General features: G+C 42.7%; 1 protein-coding gene across 5 annotated transcripts in view; it reads right to left on the reverse strand.

Annotated features, from left to right (window-relative positions):
- Nucleotides 1–2,731: 2,731 nt before the first annotated feature.
- Nucleotides 2,732–18,378, reverse strand: part of UBE2W (ubiquitin conjugating enzyme E2 W) — a 119,490-nt gene continuing 103,843 nt past the window's right edge. For 3 of the 5 annotated variants that reach the window (XM_061439015.1, XM_061439013.1, XM_061439016.1), the window contains one exon: nucleotides 2,812–3,011. In XM_061439015.1, coding sequence (XP_061294999.1) covers nucleotides 2,827–3,011 — 185 coding nt within the window. In that variant the 3' untranslated portion in view covers nucleotides 2,812–2,826. Of the gene's footprint in view, nucleotides 3,012–3,508; nucleotides 3,556–18,378 lie in introns of those variants that run through there. The other 2 variants (XM_061439017.1, XM_061439014.1) reach the window with 2 other exon arrangements.

The raw sequence follows: 18,378 nt of genomic DNA on the forward strand, positions 1-18,378 counted from the left end.
ATAAACCCAAACAGGCTCTTGCATTTGCAGCCTTCAGAACCAAAGATGCTCCTGCTACATTACTCTCACAATACGTTTTAGTAAAGGTTCTTCAACAGCTGCAGAGAGACTTTCCTGGTGGTCCAATGGTCAAGACTCCATGCTTCCACTGCAGGGGGCATGGGTTCAATCCCTGACCAGGGAACTAAGATCCTGCATGCCGTGTAGCACAGCCAAAAAGTAAATAATAGTTTTTGGTTTTTTTTAAAGCTGCTGATACCAATCCACAACATGAAATTTTGTCACGCTGTACTCCATGCTTGGCTGTGCCCTCTCCCACATGGAGGTGTGCAGTCAGGGGGTTGAGAGTGTGAGGCTAAAAGTTCTAACACTTTAGCTAAGACTTGATTTTCCTGGTGACCAACCCAGCTACTCATCATCTCATTAACATTAAAAAACAGACACACTCATCACTCAGGACATTCCAAGAATCTTAGAAGTTCTTGTGTCGTTGTTGTTCAGTCGCTAAGTCACGTCCAACTCTTTGTGACCCCATGAACTGCAGCACACCAGGCTTCCCTGTCCTTCGCCATCTCCCAGAGTCGTGTCCATGGAGTCTGTGATGCCGTACAACCATCTCATCCTGTCGTCTCCTTCTCCTCCTGCCTTCAATCTTTCCCAATATCAAGGACTTTTCCAGTGAGTGGGCTCTTTGCATCAGGTGGCCAAAGTATTGGAGCTTCAGCTTCAGCATCAGTCCTTTCAGTGAATATTCAGGGTTGATTTCCTTTAGGATTAACTGGCTTGATCTTTCTGGTGTCCTGCATTGCGGGCGGATTCTTTACCAACTGAGCCACAAGGGAAGCCCTTTCTGGTGTCAGAGAAGACTAAATATTATAACAAAAGACACTCCTATTCCCCCATCATTTAGGAAATTACAAGAGTTTCAGGAACACTGTGTCAGAAACTTGGGGCAAAGATCAAATATATATTTCTTATTATATGACAAATGCCTTTTGTGAGAATTTAAAAAATATAACTCCTCTGGGTGGTCACAGTTCCACAGACGCAAATGTTATTGAGTAAATATCACCTTTGTGCCAAGAAAATGGGTATAAGGAGAAGATGCAATGGATCTCCAACCCCACTAGGCTCTCAGCTAGGGCTTTGTGAATGGGTAGCCAGAAATGGTAACCGCTCTGTTTCCATGCTGCGGACTCAGTCAGTTGTCTGAAGCCAGCTGGTGGCTGACAATACCCTGAGGTCAGAAATGATCTAACCCTTCCCATTCCACTCCCAAGTTAATGCCATTTTTCCACTTCCATTCAGTGAGTGACTGTCTGTCTCCCCTTATAGAACAAAAGGAATCAAAACACTCATCACTGGATCCTATCAGGTCAGTTTTTCCAGCACTTCTTTTAGCAGCAGACTCAATGGATACCGTCAGAATTATTCTTGGATCCCCTAAATTCAGACTATAAAGCCAGAACCAGTCAAAAACAGGGTTAACAATATCAAGTATGGAATCTTTTGAGCAAATTCCAGACCTTAAATAGGACTGATCCAGAATACCATGTACTATAATTCCATGCAATCATTTCAACAGACATTAATAGATGTTATGTGGCGAATGGGTTCTCTGATTAAATGTGTCTAAGAAGCTGTTAGACACATTCTTTAACAAAGTTAGAGAAGCTTCTTTACTGCAGAATTTCTCAGAGACTTTCTTCTGCCAATATAGATGAAGTCTCCAAGAAGGGATAGGTTATGTTCTGTTTCCCAAACTTATTTGGCTACAGGACCTCTTTGGCAGGGAGCACATCCATGGAGCACATTTTGGGAAACATTTAGGCATGGTTGAAAAATCAAACAGAGAGACTCTGCCTGTAGATGGAGCTAAAGACACCAATTCCCAGCTAGGTACTGGAAGACTACTGGTAAAATAAGACATTGCTAATTCCCCTGGTATCTTTACTTATCAACAGATCATTTTTAAAAATAAAATTTTTTTTTTTAGAGCAGTCTTAGATTCACAGCAAAGTTGAGCAGAAGGTACAGAGGTTCCCCATTCATCCCTTGCCCCACACAAGCATAGCGTCCCCCATCATCAACATCTACACCTGTGCCAACATCCTGTTTACATTTGTGATGACTGATACCTCGTGATCACCCAGAGTCCACAGCTTACATTAGGGGTCACTGTGTATGTTGTACTTTTCAAGGGTCTGGCCAAAGGTATAATGACCTACATCCACCAACTGACCATGTTTTCATAGGTCTTCTCTCCGTTCTCTGTACTCCATTTTTTTGTTTGTTTTGTTTTGGCCGCCACATGCAGCATGGGGATCTTAGTTCCCTGACCAGGGATTGAACCCATGCCCCCTGCATTGGCAAGGCAGAGTCAACCACTAGATCTCCAGGAAAGTCCCTGGTACTCCATTTTCTTAACTCTAAGATCTAAAATGTTAAATTTGAAAGCACTATTGATGGCCCAATGTCTAAAAAATATAAAGTTTGATGCTTTAAAGCAATTACAGCCTATGGGCCAAAATTAGCCTGCTGACTGTTTTTGTAAATAAAGTTTATTCAAAATACAGCCACACACTTTCATTTACATATTGTCTATGGTTGCTTTCATGAATCTACAGAGTTGTTGCTGCTGCTGCTGCTAAGTCGCTTCAGTCATGTCTGACTCTGTGCAACCCCATAAACAGCAGCCCACCAGGCTCCCACGTCCCTGGGATTCTCCAGGCAAGAACACTGGAGTGGGTTGCCATTTCTTTTTCTAATGCATGAAAGTGAAAAGTGAAAGTGAAGTTGCTCAGTCGCGTCCGACTCTTCAAGACCTCATGATTGCAGCCTACCAGGCTCCTCTGTCCATGGGATTTTCCAGGCAAGAGTACTGGAGTGGGGTGCCATTGCCTTCTCCGCCACAGAGTTGAGTAGTTGCAATTGAGTTTGTAGGATCGTCCCCTCCACCAACTGAAAATATTTACTATCTGGCTCTTTATTAAAAAGTTTGCCAGCCCTCACTGAAAAGAGAAAATAGAAGGTGGTGTTAGTTCTATATTCAGTCTTTTTCAAAATCATATTTCAGTGAATTTTGCTAGTTTACACTTGAAATGATGCGATTAATTATATTTTGTTTGCATTAGCCATCTCTGTGTATTCTGCACGTTTTCCTTTCTCTCTCTTTTTTTTCATTCTTTGACCACACCGCAGCACACAGGATCTTAATTTCCTGACCAAGGATTGAACCCAGACCCCATGCATCCTCTGCCGTGGAAGTGTAGAGTCTTAACCACTGGACCACCAGGGAAATCCCTCCTTCCTCTTTTCTCAAAGAGCTCTCCCCTTCTTCTGTCAACTAGAAAAAAAAAAAAAAGCACAACCTAGGAATTCCCCAGCAGTCCAGTGGTTAAGTCCAATGTTAACAAATGTACAACATAAAAGTTGCAAGTTAAGATTTACTTGGAGACTTTACTGGGGACGATAGCCGGGGAGGCAGCCTCTCATATAGCTCTGAAGAATTGCTCCAAGGAAATCAGGGAGGAGCCAGGATATATTTGAGTTTTGCTGGAAAAAAAAAAAAAACGTGGTCAAATATCAAAAGGTTACTGCTAATCACAGAAACAGACATCTTGAGTTAATGATTTTAGTGGTTTTTTATGTCTGGGAAGATACAGGAGTCTGGGCTCATTGAAAATTTTCCTTAGATATGCATCTTAACGGTCTGGGGCCAGTATTCAGAACACAGAATGTTTCCTGTCTGTCTCTATTCTGAATTCCCCTAAGGACACACTGATGTGGGGAGTGGGGATTGGTGGCTGCACTGGCTGATGGCTTGATGGCAGTATTCTTTGTTTATCGGAATGGCAGGCAACATTATCTTGCCATATTCCCATAATACACCTCCCTCCTAAATATGAAAGGTACATAGAAACCATTTTTTTTTCAAATTAATATTTCTGGTTATAAATGGCAGGTTGAACACATCCATTTATCTCTCATCTCCCCAACATCCTCTTATGATGAAGTCAAAGAATCTGAAAATTCTAAGCTCATGAAGAAAAATTTTCAAAAAACACCAGTAAACAAAAAATAGTTAAGAAAGTAGAGAATATGTACAGTGGATGAAGTGCTGACAAATATCATCACCTGTTAGCCAAGAAAGCAGAACCTAAGTGCCTAGTGGAAAATGAACTTATTTAACAAGAAGAATCCAGGAACAGCCCAGAAACTGAGGCATCAGGTAGTGCTTAAAGGGGATAAGGCATTGAGCTCACAGCATAAGAACTGATTGAAAAACAGGAGCCATTAAATGAGTTTGTACTCCTGCAACAAACAGCTGAACAACTCTTGTTTAGTCCCCCAAGGAGATGGGAGGCTTATTCTCCAGGGAAATTGATCCATAGCAGCTAAGAGTGACCAGACGACTAAGCTGTCTCCAGAGTATAGTCAGCAGACACTTTCTTGTACCTGAACTGCCCCTAGTTTTTTCCCTTTACTTAGGCTGGAATCTGCTTAGTCTGAGATCCTGTTTCAATTACAGAGGACAATGCCTTAGGGCAGTTCTTAAACCTCCTGTGCTGGTGTGTTCTCAGTCTCTTGTCCGACTCTTTGAGACCCTATGGACTGTAGCCCACCAGGTTTCTCTGTCCATGAGATTCTCCAGACAACAATACTGGAGTAGGTTGCCATGCAGTCCTCCAGGGCATCTTCCTGACCCAGGGTTCTAACCCACATGTCTTTTGTCTCCCACACTGGCAGGCAGGTTCTTTATCTGGAAGCACCACCTGGGAAGCCTTGACGAGGATCAAAATCATCTGAGAGTTTATGAAAACACTGAGCCCCACCCAGAGCCTTCAAGGGTTCTGATACGGTAGCAGGCCAGAAAATTTGCTTTTCTAACAATATTCTAGGTGATGCTAATGAACCATTACCCTAGAAATGTACCTAAGTAGAAGGAAACTGGATCCCTGAACAATCAGATGGAAGGAAGAGTCTATTTACCCAAGCTTGACAGATATTCAAAAGAGAACTTTGTTCCTCAAGCCACTGAACTTTGGATCCCTATCTGGCGTTCTATCCTTATGAACAGCCACACCTCGCTTCTGGAACTGCGGCAGGCAAGCTGACACCTAGGCAAGAGACTAGAGATTTCCCTATAGAATTTGGTTGGCTGCAGAGAAACAATTTACAGATACTGCTGGAGTTACCCAATAACAAACAAAAGCAATAACACTCAGGCTTATCGCCTTATCATATGCAGTAAATCCTACACGTCAATAAGCCTTGCCCATGCACAGGGCATGAAATTAAGACACTTGCTCCTTGGAAGAAAAGCTATGACAAACCTAGACAGAGTATGAAAAAGCAGAGACATCACTTTGCTGACAAACGTCCACATAGTCAAAGTTACGGTTTTCCCAGTAGTCATGTACAGATGTGAGTGAAAGTGAAGTCGCTCAGTCATGTCCGACTCTTTGCGACCCCATGGATTGTAGCCTACCAGGTTCCACCATCCATGGGGTTTTCCAGGCAAGAATACTGGAGTGGGCTGCCATTTCCTTCTCCAGGAGAGCTTCCCGATCCAGGGATTGAACCGGGTCTCCCACATGGTAGGCATTGTAGGCAGACACTTTACCATCTGAGCCACCAGGGAAGATCCTACAGATGTGAGAAGTGGACCCAAAAGAAGGCTGAGGACCAAAGAATTGATGCTTTCAAACTGTGGTGCTGGAGAAGACTCTTGAGAGTCCCTTGATTGCAAGGAGATAAAACCAGTCAATCCAAAAGGAAATCAATCCTTAATATTCATTGGAAGGACTGATGCTGAAGCTGAAGCTCCAATACTTTGGCCATCTGATGCAAAGAGGTGACTCACTGGAAAAGACCCAGATGCTGGGAAAGATTGAGCACAGGAGGAGAAGGGGACAACAGAGGATGAGATGGTTGGATGACAGCAACTGACTCAATGGACATGAGTTTGAGCAAACTGAGAGATGATGAAGGACAGGGAAGCCTGGCATGCTGCAGTCCCTGGGGTCACAAAGAGTCGGACACAACTTAGTGACTGAATAACAACAACAATATGCACAGGGACCTAGCCAGCTTTTTGTGCCTACCAGACACAGGAAGAAAGTATCTAACATGAAAGAAAATGACTGAAAATGAAAACAGGGGGAAAAACAGGACTAAGACGAGAGACAATGCAAGGAACAGAAGTTTGTTTTTTTTTAATTACCATTAATCAGAGTTTAGAGTCAATACTGTATCCTTTAAAAAGAATTAGATGTTTTGGCTTCCCTAGTGGCTTAGTCGGAGAAGGCGATGGCACCCCACTCCAGTACTTTTGCCTGGAAAATCCCATGGACGGCGGAGCCTGGTGGGCTGCAGTCCATGGGGTCGCTAGGAGTCGGACACGACTGAGCGATTTCCCTTTCACTTTTCACTTTCACGCATTGAAGAAGGAAATGGCAACCCATTCCAGTGTTCTTGCCTGGAGAATCCCAGGGACGGGGGAGCCTGGTGGGCTTCCGTCTATGGGGTCGCACAGAGTCGGACACGACTGAAGTGACTTAGTAGCAGCAGCAGCAATGGCTCAGTGAAAAAGAATCAGCCTGCCAATACAAGAGACATGGGTTCAATTCCTGGTGGAAGAAGATCTCGCCTGCCATGGAGTAACTAAGCCCACCCAGTGTGCCACAACTACTGAGCCTCTGCTCTAGAGCCAGGAAACCAAAACTACTGAGTCCAGGTGTTGCAACTACTGAAACCTGAGCCCTAGAGCCTCTGCTCAGCAACTAGAGAAGCCAATGAGAAGCCCGTGCGCTGTGACTACAGTAGTCCACGCTCACCGCAACTAGAGAAAATCCTCTGCAGGAAGGAAGACCCAGCACAGCCAAATAGATACATAAAATTATATAGAAAAAGAATTGGATGCTTCCCTACAGGAAAAAAAACCCACAGGGAACAGTCGCCTCCTGGTGGTTGAGTGAGGTAACACACCATTCCTGGCTTGGGTCCAGCCAGCCAGGGACTTCACAGAGTGTGACCATGTCTCCACACCCCAGTCTTGTCTATGCAGAAGAAACTAAGGACCTAACCAAAGTCTCCCCACTGACTGAGCCGTCTGAGCTACCCCTCCCCCTGTATGGAACAGAAAGTCAGCCAAGCCCCTCCTGTTTTGGTATTTCAGAGCCATAAAAATGGTGAAGGGGAAAAAAAAAAAGAATTAAATGCTTTAAAAAAAATTATAATCTGAAAGAATGTGTTCTTAGAAATTTAAAATAACTGAAGTAAACATTAAAGCAAAAGAATGAAAAACAAATATAAAACATGAAAAATAAATAAGCAAAAAGGTAAACAATAGAGACTCAGTTAAGGAAATGAAACATCCCTCTACTGAGGGCTCCAAAAACAGAAGATGAGGGGTGGAAATTACCAAAGAAACAGTAAAAGAAAATTTCCCCAAGTTGAAGGATAGGAATTTCTAGATTGAAAGAGACCATCAAGCACCCCACACATGATTGAAAAAGAGACCTATTTAAGAGGGAGGAAACATATGTATACCTATGGCTGATTCAAGCTGATGTTTGGCAGAAACATCAGTATTGCCAAACACAATACTGTAAAGCAATTATCTTTCAATTAAAAATAAATAAATTTTAAAAATAAAGAATTTTAAAAAGAGACCCATTTAAAGGCATGTTGTCATGAAATTAGTACTTCAAAAAAATCTTCTGGAACTTTTGTTTCCAAAGAGGAAACATATCACATACAAAAGAACGAGAAAAAATGGCATTGGCTTCACACACACACACACACACAAATTGAAATCCAGAATCGGTAAAGACATGCCTTCAAAAAATTCTGGAAAAATGATCTCCAACTTAGAATTCTATACTCAGCGAAACTGTTAATCATGAATAAAGACAAAAAAAAAAAAAAAAAAAGACCCACGCACAAAAAAAATGAATAAAGACAATTTTTTGTGGCATGCAGGATCTTAGTTCCCTGACCAAGGAACCAAGGATCAAACCCATGCTCCCTGCAGTGGAAGTGCACAGTCCTAACTACTGGACCGCCAGGGAGTTCTGGTAAAGACACCTTCAAACCTGAAGGGTTTCAAAATTTACCTCCTGTGCCTGCCTTCTCTTCCTACAGGGAGAGTGAAACCAAATGATAAAGTAAACAAAGGAGAAGAAAAACACAGGATCCAGTAAGCAGGGTCCAGTCTACACGACACACAAAGGGAGTTCCCAGGATGAAGTAAAGGGAAATGCCTGCACGATCCACCACGGCTGTGGGGCGGCCCCGAGCACAAGCAACCCGGAGCAGACAGGAGACACGGGCCTTGGGGGCATGACTCCTGGAGAAAACGGACCTGATAAATCATCTGTGGAAGACTATTCCCCTTCTGGGCTTCCCTGGTGGCTCAGATGGTAAAGAATTTGCCCGCAATGCGGGAGACCCAGGTTCGACCTCGGTGGGGAAGATCCCCTGGAGAAGGGAATGGCTACCCACTACTCCAGTATTCTTGCCTGAAGAATCCTAAGGACAGAGAATCCTGGCAGGCTACAGTCCACAGGATTGCAAAGAGTTGGACACAACTGAGCAACTTACATCCCCCTTCTGCCAAATATTTTGGCTTTTTCCATGATACCCCTCCTTTCAGTGCCTGAGATTACAGACCCCTGCCCCCTGGGATGGCGAGCTTGGCCAAAGAACCTACTTGACCCAACATATCGCGAGTAAACGTGATGAGTTACGTGAGTGGAAACTTTAAGAGCCAGTGTGTGCTGTCCCACCAACCGGCTCTGTTCCAAAAAGAGGCTACTCTTCACTCAGTCCCAGAGCAGAGACAGCATGCAGCCAAACTCAGACAGACTTCTATCATGAGAAAAATCAAACAAAACAACTTCTCTCTTGTAAATCTCTGGAATTTGTGGGTAATTTGTTACCACAGCCTGACCTATGTTCTGACTGATATATCATCTGATATGTTTGACCATGTGGAAAAATGTAAGAATGTGGGAAGACTTAGTGAGAGGTACCTGGAAAATTAAGCGATTACATTCATTTATTTTAAAAGTATTTATTAGCTCCTAGCATGTGTCAGGAATTTTTTCCTAAGGTACTAAGAATATGAAAAACAAGAAGGTTAAAGAGACAAATTTTTTTTGGCAATGTCACACAGCATATGCTCGGCAGTGAAAGTGCAGAGTCCTAACCACTGGGCTGCCAGGGAATTCCCAAGTGAAAGTCGCTCAGTCGTGCTTGACTCTGCGACCCCATGGACTATACAGTCCATAGAATTCTCCAGGCCAGAATATGGGAGTGGGTAGCTTTTCCCTTCTACAGGGTATCTTCCCAACCCAGGGATCAAACGCAGGTCTCGCACATCAGAGGCAGATTCTTTACCAGTTGAGCCACAAAGGGAAGCCCAAGGAGGTGATTATTAGTAATTATTAATTTCAAAAAATGCTTATAGGAAAGAGAAAAAAATCATAACATACTTCTTGCCTCATCAGAGAATAATGTTCACATAGTTACCATATAAGAATTGATGAGAATAAAGGGAGGGTAAGCAGTGAGGTATGGAAGTAGTAATCTAAATCCTAATACACCATAATGGGATAATATCTAAAACTGATAAATCAAAAAATAAGTTATAAACATATTATGAAAAAAATAACATAAACTAAGTTAATAAGTTCAGGAAGGTTGCAGAATACAAGATCAATACATAAAACTCAATTGTATTTGTATACACCAATAAGTAATGTGAAATTGAAGAAAGTATTAATAAAATAACAATTTCATATGAAACAGCATCAAAAAGAATAAAATATTTAGGATTAAATTTGATAAAGGAAGTAAAGACATATATCCTATGTTTAGAATTGGAAGACTTAGAGATCAAGCCAGTTAATCCTAAAGGAAATCAGCCTTAAATATTCACTGGAAGGACTGGTGAAAGCTCCAATAGTTTGGTTACCTGATGTGAAGAGCTGACTCATTAAAAAGACACTAATGCTGGGGAAAATTAAGGGCAGGAGAAGTGGGTGACAGAGAATAAGACGACTGCATGGCATCACCGACTCAATGGACATGAGTTTGAGCAAACTCAGGGAGACAGTGAAGGACAGGGAAGCCTGGCGTGCTGCAGTCCATGGGGTCACAAAAAGCGGGACACGACTTAGCGACTGAAGAACAACAATTGTAAAAATGCTGTTATAAATATGTTGTTTACATCTTTGTTGTAAAGATGGCAATACCACCCAAATTAATTTACAGACTCGATATAATCCCTATCACAATCCAGGCTGGCTTCTTTGCAGGAAATGACAATCTTAAAATTCATGTGGAAATTCAAGGGATCCCAAAGAACCAAATGGTCTTGAAAAAGAACAAAGCAGGAGACCACACATTTCTTGATTTGAAAATTGACTACAAAGCTATAGAGTCAAACCAGTGTTACTGGCATAATGATACTTAGAGATGTAACTCAATGGAATAGACTTGAGAGGCCAGAAATAAATTCACACATGCATGGTCAATTAATTTTCATCAAGGGTGTCAAAATCATTCAATGGGGAAAGAACTGTCACTTCAACAACTGTGTTGGGGCCACATGAATGTGCACAAGTGAAAGAATGAACCTGAATGTCTACCTCACACGTACAAAATTAATATTGGGATGGCCAAAAATTCACAGAAGAAAGCATAGATGTAAATCTTTGTGTCCTTGTATCAGACAACTGATTTATAAATATGATGCCAAAACCAGAAGCAAAAGAAAAGAGAAAATAATAGGACTTCACCAAAATTAGAAACTTCTGTGCATGAAAGTGTCAAGAAAGTAAAAAGACAACATACAAAGTGAGAGAAAATATCTGCAAGTCATATATCTAATGGTGTAGTATCCAGAATGGGAGAAGGCAATGGCACCCCACTCCTGTATCTTGCCTGGAAAAATCCCATGGACGGAGGAGCCTGGTGGGCTGCAGTCCATGGGGTCGCCAAGAGTCGGACACGAGTGAGTGACTTCACTTTCACTTTTCACTTTCATGCATTGGAGAAGGAAATGGCAACCCACTCCAGTGTTCTTGCCTGGAGGATCCCAGGGACGGGGGAGCCTGGTGGGCCGCCGTCTATGGGGTCGCACAGAGTCGGACACGACTGAAGCGACTTAGCAGCAGCAGCAGCAGTATCCAGAATACATAAAGAGTTCTCACAACTCAACATCAAAATGATAAATAACTCAATTAAAACATAGGGCAATGAAGAGACTGTTAACACGGGGTTTCTTTTTGAGGTGATAAAAAAGTTCTGTGTTAGATGGTGGTGATGGTGGCACCAAATACTGAAAACCACTGACTTGTACACTTTTAAAAAGGTGAGTGTTACAATGTGTAAATTATACCTTAATTTTTGTAAGCATTGAGGGAAAATATCAGTAGACACAACTAACAGAGATGACAGTGGTAACTTCTAGAGAGCTCTACCTTCTCTACAAACAGAGTGAGCTGATAACTACTGCTTTTTCTTGCATCTCTTAGTATGTCTGGCATTCAATGCTATAAATATTGATTACTTTGATTTTTAAAAACTTATTTTAAAAACCACTGCATCTCAAAAAAAAAAAAAATCACTGCATCTCAACCCCATTCAAGGTCTCAGTGGAGTCTGAGAATGGAATGAAAATACATCATTAATGAATTATGCAATCCTCTTCAAAAAACATGACTTTTTACTTTTGGATAGGAAGGGAGTGGAATCTTGCCTGAACTCTATTTTCTTGAATTAAGACAAAGGAAAGCTTTGGGGAAAGGATGGCACAGAAATAGAGGTGGCATTAGTTAACTTTAAGTCAATGAAAATCTAAAATCAAGGGGAAATTTAAATGAGTCAAGAGCTTCTTATTTATAAAATTGATTTAAATGGTTATGCTTGAAAATGAGCTTGGAAAAAGGGAGCCACTGGACTTTCCTGGTGGTCCAGGAATTAAGAATCCACCTTCCAATGCCAGGAGAATGGGTTGGATACCTTCTCTGGGAGGATTTCACATGCCGTGGCGCAATAAAACTCGTTAGCCACAACTACTGAGCCCGCAGTCTGAAATAAGAGAAGCGACCGCAACAAAGAGTAACCCCTACTCACCACAACTAGAGAAAGGCCGAGAGAAGCAGCAAAGAAGCAGTGGAACCAAAAACAAACAAATAAATACATTTTTTAAAGGGAGCCATTAAGTTATAAAATACCTTCAATTTCCAAATGGAGATAAGAATAAAGCTATCAGAAATAAAGTACTTACCAAGCACTCTAGATCAATGTGACTCAAACTAATGGCTTGTATAAAATACAATAAAAATGAATAACTAGAAAAATGAAATTAAGGAATGAATACATACAAGCTACAAAGCCAAATTTTCATTATTAGATTTAACAGACACCGGGCTTCCTCGGTGGTTCCGTGGTAAAGAATCCACCTGCAATGCAGGAGACACAGGAGACGAGAGTGCCATCCCTGGGTTGGGAAGATCCTCTGGAGGAGGGCATGGCAACCCACTCCTATGTTCTTGCCTGGAGAAGCCCATGGACAGAGGAGACTGGCACGCGACAGTCCATAGCATTGCCAAGCATTGGACACGACTGAGGTGACTTCGCATACACGCCTATATACATTAGAGAGTGGGCCCAGGCTATATGTGTGTACTTACATAGCAAAGGGTAGAAAATATCTAGGGACTCCCCTGGTAGTTCAGTGGTTAGAATGCCTCACTTCTACTGCAGAGAACACGGGTTCCAATCCTGGTCAGAGAACTAAGATTCCATAATTTGCATAGTGCAACCAAAAAAAAAAAAAAGATAGGGGCTAGACTTTATACTCATTAACCTTAAGGGAAAGGTTAAGAAAAGAAAGAGAAAGGTTAAGAAAAAGAGAAAGAAAAGGTTAGGAAAGAAAAGGGACATAAAGGGGGAAATTTTTACCTTAGTTCATTCATACATTCACTCATGATTTATTTGAAAATCATGTACCAAGGACCAATTATGTTCCAGGTGGGAAGAAAACAATGACAGATAATAAGCAAGGAGACAAAGAACTTGAAAAGAAAGGAAAGAAAATAGGAATTCGGCAGGGAGAAGGGAGAGAGGGAAGGTGTAGGGAAGGGGAATGAAAGCAAATTCCAGCACAGCTGATAGAGTATTTTGTCCTGTCTCTTAGACAGAGGGTGCTAAATGGCTTCAGTTGTGTCCGACTCTGACTCTGTGAACCCGTAGCCAGCCAGGCTCCTCTGTCCATGGGATTCTCCAGGCAAGAATACTGGAGTGGGTAGCGAATCCCTTCTCCAGGGGACCTTCCTGACTCAGGGATAGAACCTGGGTCTCCTGTACTGCAGGGGGATTCTTTACCATCTGAGGCTCTAGGGAAGCCTAGTATACAGAAGCGAAGGAATACCTGCCCCCACCCTCCAGGAGGTGGAAGAGACAAGGAAGCATTCTTGTCTGGGGCTTCCAGAGTAGAATGGTCCTGCTGTCATCTTGGTTTTGGACTTCTGACTTCAGAACTGTGAGATAATAAATTTCTGTTGTTTTAAGTCACCAAGTCTGTGATAATTTGTTACAATAGCCACAGGAAATTAATACACCATGATTACAGTAAAGTTAAAATACCAAAACTTAGAATACTGTAAAATTGAATGAGAATTATTTAAAGCATCTTAATTGAGGAAGGAGCAGGTTAAATTCTTATTGACTGGCATTTATAGACAATTTACTATTTAAGCACTTTAATGTAATAGCTCATTTAAGTGTTACAACAATGCTCTGAAGTCATTACTATCCCTTCTTAGTATTTGGAAACAAAAAACCCCAGGTACAGAGGTTTAAATAACTTGGCTGATGTCACCCAGCCATGAAAGGGCCAATAAATTGTTGTTGCTGTTGTTGTTCAGTCACTAAGTTGTGTCTGACTCTTTGCAACTCCATGGAATGTAGCCCCCAGGCTCCTGTATCCATGGGATTCTCCAAGAATACTGGGATGGGTTGCCATTTCTTCCTCCTTGGGATCTTCCCAACCCAGGGACAAAACCATGTCTCCCACATCTCCTGCGTTGGTAGGCAGATTCTCTGTCCATTAGAATTCCCCAACCTCATTCTTGTTGTGTTGGGAAACTCCTCCCCAACTGCATGTGGTCCTGATGTAGCTGTAAACTCAGTCCCACAGGGAAAACCATGAGACTCATACCTGCCAAAGTTCCCGGTACCCTCAGGCTCAGTGATGACTGAGGGGTGTTGCAGACATAGGATAAAAAAAAGTTTAAGGAGAGTCCACTCTAAGACAGCTTTACCAATACTGGAAAGAGACACTAGTTTTCTTGGAGGTGCGAGGCTGGAAAGTATAGCTGTCAGTGATCCTCTTCCTCACCATTTGGGGAGAATTTGTAGAATAAAGCTAAGTAGAGCTGGGAGAGGGAGACAGAGCCCTGACTACCTCCTGTGAGTCCTGTTTCCAGCTTTTCTGAAGCTAGTGCCACTTTTGACTCTGGTTTTATCAATCCACTAATCTCTTTTAGCTAAAGCTAGTTTTGCTTGAAAACAAAAATAGCCCTAATACAAAGCCCAGGTTCAGCTTGAAATATGGAGAAATGGGAAGGATGTTTATGAACATTAAAAATAATCTGAACACTTCTTGGCCTTTTGGCTAAGATGAAGTGTAAACATAATCTGATTTCTTTCTGATGACTGGAGAGTTTGTCACTGATCTTAAAACAATTCTCTCCACTAAAATCCCGTATTTATTTTAAACAGGAAGTACGCATGTGTGCTCAGTCATGTCCGATGCTTTACGATCCCATGGACTGTAGCCCACCAGGCTGTCCATGGAATTTTCCAGGCAACTGGAGTGGGTTGCCATTTCCTACTCTCGGGTATCTTTCCAACCCAGGGATCAAACCTGCATCTCCTGCCTCAGCAGGGGATTCTTTACCACCTCGTCACCTGGGAAGCCCAACAGGAAGTGTTTTCCTCTTAATATTTGGTTAGCAGTTTATATATCTTCCTCTGTTTCTGCAATAGAATTACAGTTTGTACATTTTGTTGTTGTTCCCTTGCTGTGTTATTCTCCCAGACAAGTATTTACACTCCTGATACTAAATTACAGCAAAATTTGTCTTCCGTCCTCCTGGAAAAGAAAGAGAAATAACATTGCTCGTAACCTAAGAAACTTGGAAGTGAGTTAAACCAGTCATCCTGAAACCTGGCTGTGCCTCAGATTCATCTAGGAGAGCTTTATTCCCCTAAAGTATGAATTCTGGCTCCATTCCAAATCTCACTGGAAGATTGAGTTGAATTGATTTAACACTCAGCAATGCTATATGGGCTTCCCTGGTGGCTCAGACGGTAAAGAAACCGCCTGCAATGCAGGAGATCCAGGTTCAATCTCTGGGTTTGGAGGATACCCTGGAGAAGGAAATGGCAATCAACTCCAGTGTTCTTGCCTGGAGAATTCCATGGACAGAGGAGCCTGACGGGCTACCATCCATGTGGTCAGAGTCGGACACAATTGAGCAAATAAGCACACGCACTGCTCTAGTGAATGAAGTTATAGTTCTTTCTTAAAGAAACAAAGATATAAAACACGATCTCTTCTGTCACTGGCCAGCATCCATGAGCTCATGAGAATCTGTTCAGCTTTGTGACTAGAGGAAAGACCATGGAAGACTGAGCAACAGATGTAATTCCAGCAACATGGAAATGAGAATACACAGATACAGTCCTAGAAATATTCTAGAGCTTTGTTCTGTGATGCAGTTGAGTTGCCTGGAAAGAGTTTAGTCCTTTTTGATACTTGCCTTTGGGTTTTTTGTGGTGGGAGCAGAGTTGGGAATCCATTTTTCCTTACTACTTAGGCAATGTTCTCCTGAATATTTCATGCTATGTCCCAGATATTACAGGGTTCCCCTCTCTGGCTGGGGAGAATACAAACTCTTCTCGGCCCTTTGGCGTCTCTTAGGGTTGCCCTTTTTCGGCGCAGTTCTTTTCTCAGACTCAGATGTGGTTTTCTCACAGGCTAAGGACTTGCTGGCTGCCACCTGCAACCTGGAACTCGCTGTTCCACGCTGGAACTCTCTGCACATTGCTCCTGTTTCTCAGCGCTTGAACCTGACAATGCTAGTTATGCTGGGCCCCCCTTGCCTTCCAGCTTTGTCTCCTCACAGAGGAGGTGATGGGGCTCCACCGAGCTCCCCTGCCCACAAGGCAGCCTGGAAGACCCTCTCCAGGCAGGAAGCTGTGCTACATGTAGGGTTCACCACAGCTGCTTCCTTTCTCTCAGGAGCACTGTCCTTCCTTGGCTGATAGCCCACGTTTGGGAAACTGTTACTTCATACATTTCAAACCCATGGTGGCTCAGTGGTAAAGACCCTGCCTGCCGATACAGGAGACATAAGAGACGTGGGTTCAATCCCTGTGTCAGAAAGATCCCCTGCAGGAGGACACAGCAACCCACTCCAGTATTCTTGTCTGGAGAATCCCATGGACTGAGGATCCTGGCAAGCTACAGTCCATGGGATCACAAAAGAGTCAGACAAGACTGAAGAGACTTAGCACACACGCATTTAGTTCTCTCCATTCTTTTCTGTTCTTTACTTTCTTTAAATTGGTCCTGCTTTCTTTCTGATAGAAACAGAGAGTAGAAAATGAGTGGTTACTAGGGGCTGGAGGTGGGGGAAATGGGGAGATGTTGATCAAAGAGTGCAAACTTCCAGTAAGATGAATAAATTGTTGTTGTTATTGTTCAGTCGCTCAATTGTGTTCAACTCTTTGTGACCCCATGAATTGCTGCCCACCAGGCTTCCCTGTCCATCACTAACTCCCAGAGTTTGCTCAAACTCATGTCCATTGAGTCAGTGATGCCATCCAGCAACCTCATCCTCTGTTGCCCCCTTCTCCTCCTGCCTTCAATCTTTCCCAGCATCAGGGTCTTTTCCAGTGAGTTGGCTCTTCACATCAGGTGGCTAAACTACTGGAGCTTCAGCTTCAGCATCAGTCCTTCCAAGTGAATATTCAGGGTTGATTTCCTTTAGGATTTACTGGTTTGATCTCCTTGCTGTCCAAGGGACTCTCAAGAGTCTTTTCCAGCACCACAGAAAAAGTTCTGAGGGCCTAATATACAGTGAGGTAGGAGGAGAAGGGGACGACAGAGGATGAGATGGTTGGATCGCATCACTGACTCAATGAACATGAGTTTGAGCAAACTCTGGGAGACGGTGAAGGACAGGGAAGCCTGGCGTGCTGCAGTTCACAGGGTCTCAAAGAGTCGGACACGACTGAGCGACTGTACAACATTGTAATAATACCGTATAATAGGGAATTCCCGCGTGGCCTAGTGTTCAGAATTCCAGGCTTTCAGTGCTGTGGCCTAGGTTCAGTCCCTGGTTGGGGAACTAAGATTCCATAAGCTGTGTGTTGAGACTAAAAGAAAACCAAAACCAAAAACAAAAACCCCAAAACATATTATAAACTTAAAAGTTGCTAAGAAAGTACATCTTAAATGTGTTCATTACAAAAAAGAAATGGTAGCTATGTAAGGTGATGGAAGTATTAACTGACCACACTCAAGTAATAATTTCACAATATGTAAATATATAAAATCACCATATTGCATATTTATTTGGCCACACCGTGCGGCAGGCAGGGTCTCAGTTCGTTGACCAGAGATCAGAGCCAGACCCCCTGCAGTGGAAGTGAGGAGTCTTAAGCACTGGGCCACCAGGAAGTCCACACTGTACACTTGAAATTAATACAGCTGTATGTCAATTACATCACAAACGCTGGGAAAACTTAAATTTAAAAAATATATAATTCTTTCTTTCCATTTCTGCAGTACATTTCAGGAAGGTTCTGCTGTACCTTAGACTTACACATGGGAAAGCATTTTAGCTCTTTTTTTTTTGGCCAGGCCCTGAGGCGAAAGTACACAGTCCTAACCACTGGGTCGCCAGGGAATTCCCAGCATTTTCGCTCTTTATTGGGAGGGTCAGGCCACCTCTACAGGCTCTAAAATTTCACAGAGGTCAAGGGAGCCAAAATATTTGGAGTTATCCACCCAGATGTCTCCATCCCAAGTGTCAAAGTCTCAAACTATCCCAGCTGGGGCTTTGACCCTGGCATAAGAAACCTCTCTCAGCTGAGCATTCAAATATCCTTGAAACTGAAGGCTATTTTACTTTTGAACTTTGGTCTCCAGCTTTTCCTTCTCTCCCACTGCAGGAAATAAGATCGTCCTTGGCAGTTAACAAAGAGGCCCTCTGGTGTTCAGACACATTTTTCCATTGTGTGTTAACTGCCCTCAATTTTGCATTATCTTTCTATTGGGGGTGCTACAAA

Source organism: Bos javanicus, chromosome 14 (assembly GCF_032452875.1).
Source record: "Bos javanicus breed banteng chromosome 14, ARS-OSU_banteng_1.0, whole genome shotgun sequence".
Lineage (NCBI taxonomy): Eukaryota > Metazoa > Chordata > Mammalia > Artiodactyla > Bovidae > Bos > Bos javanicus.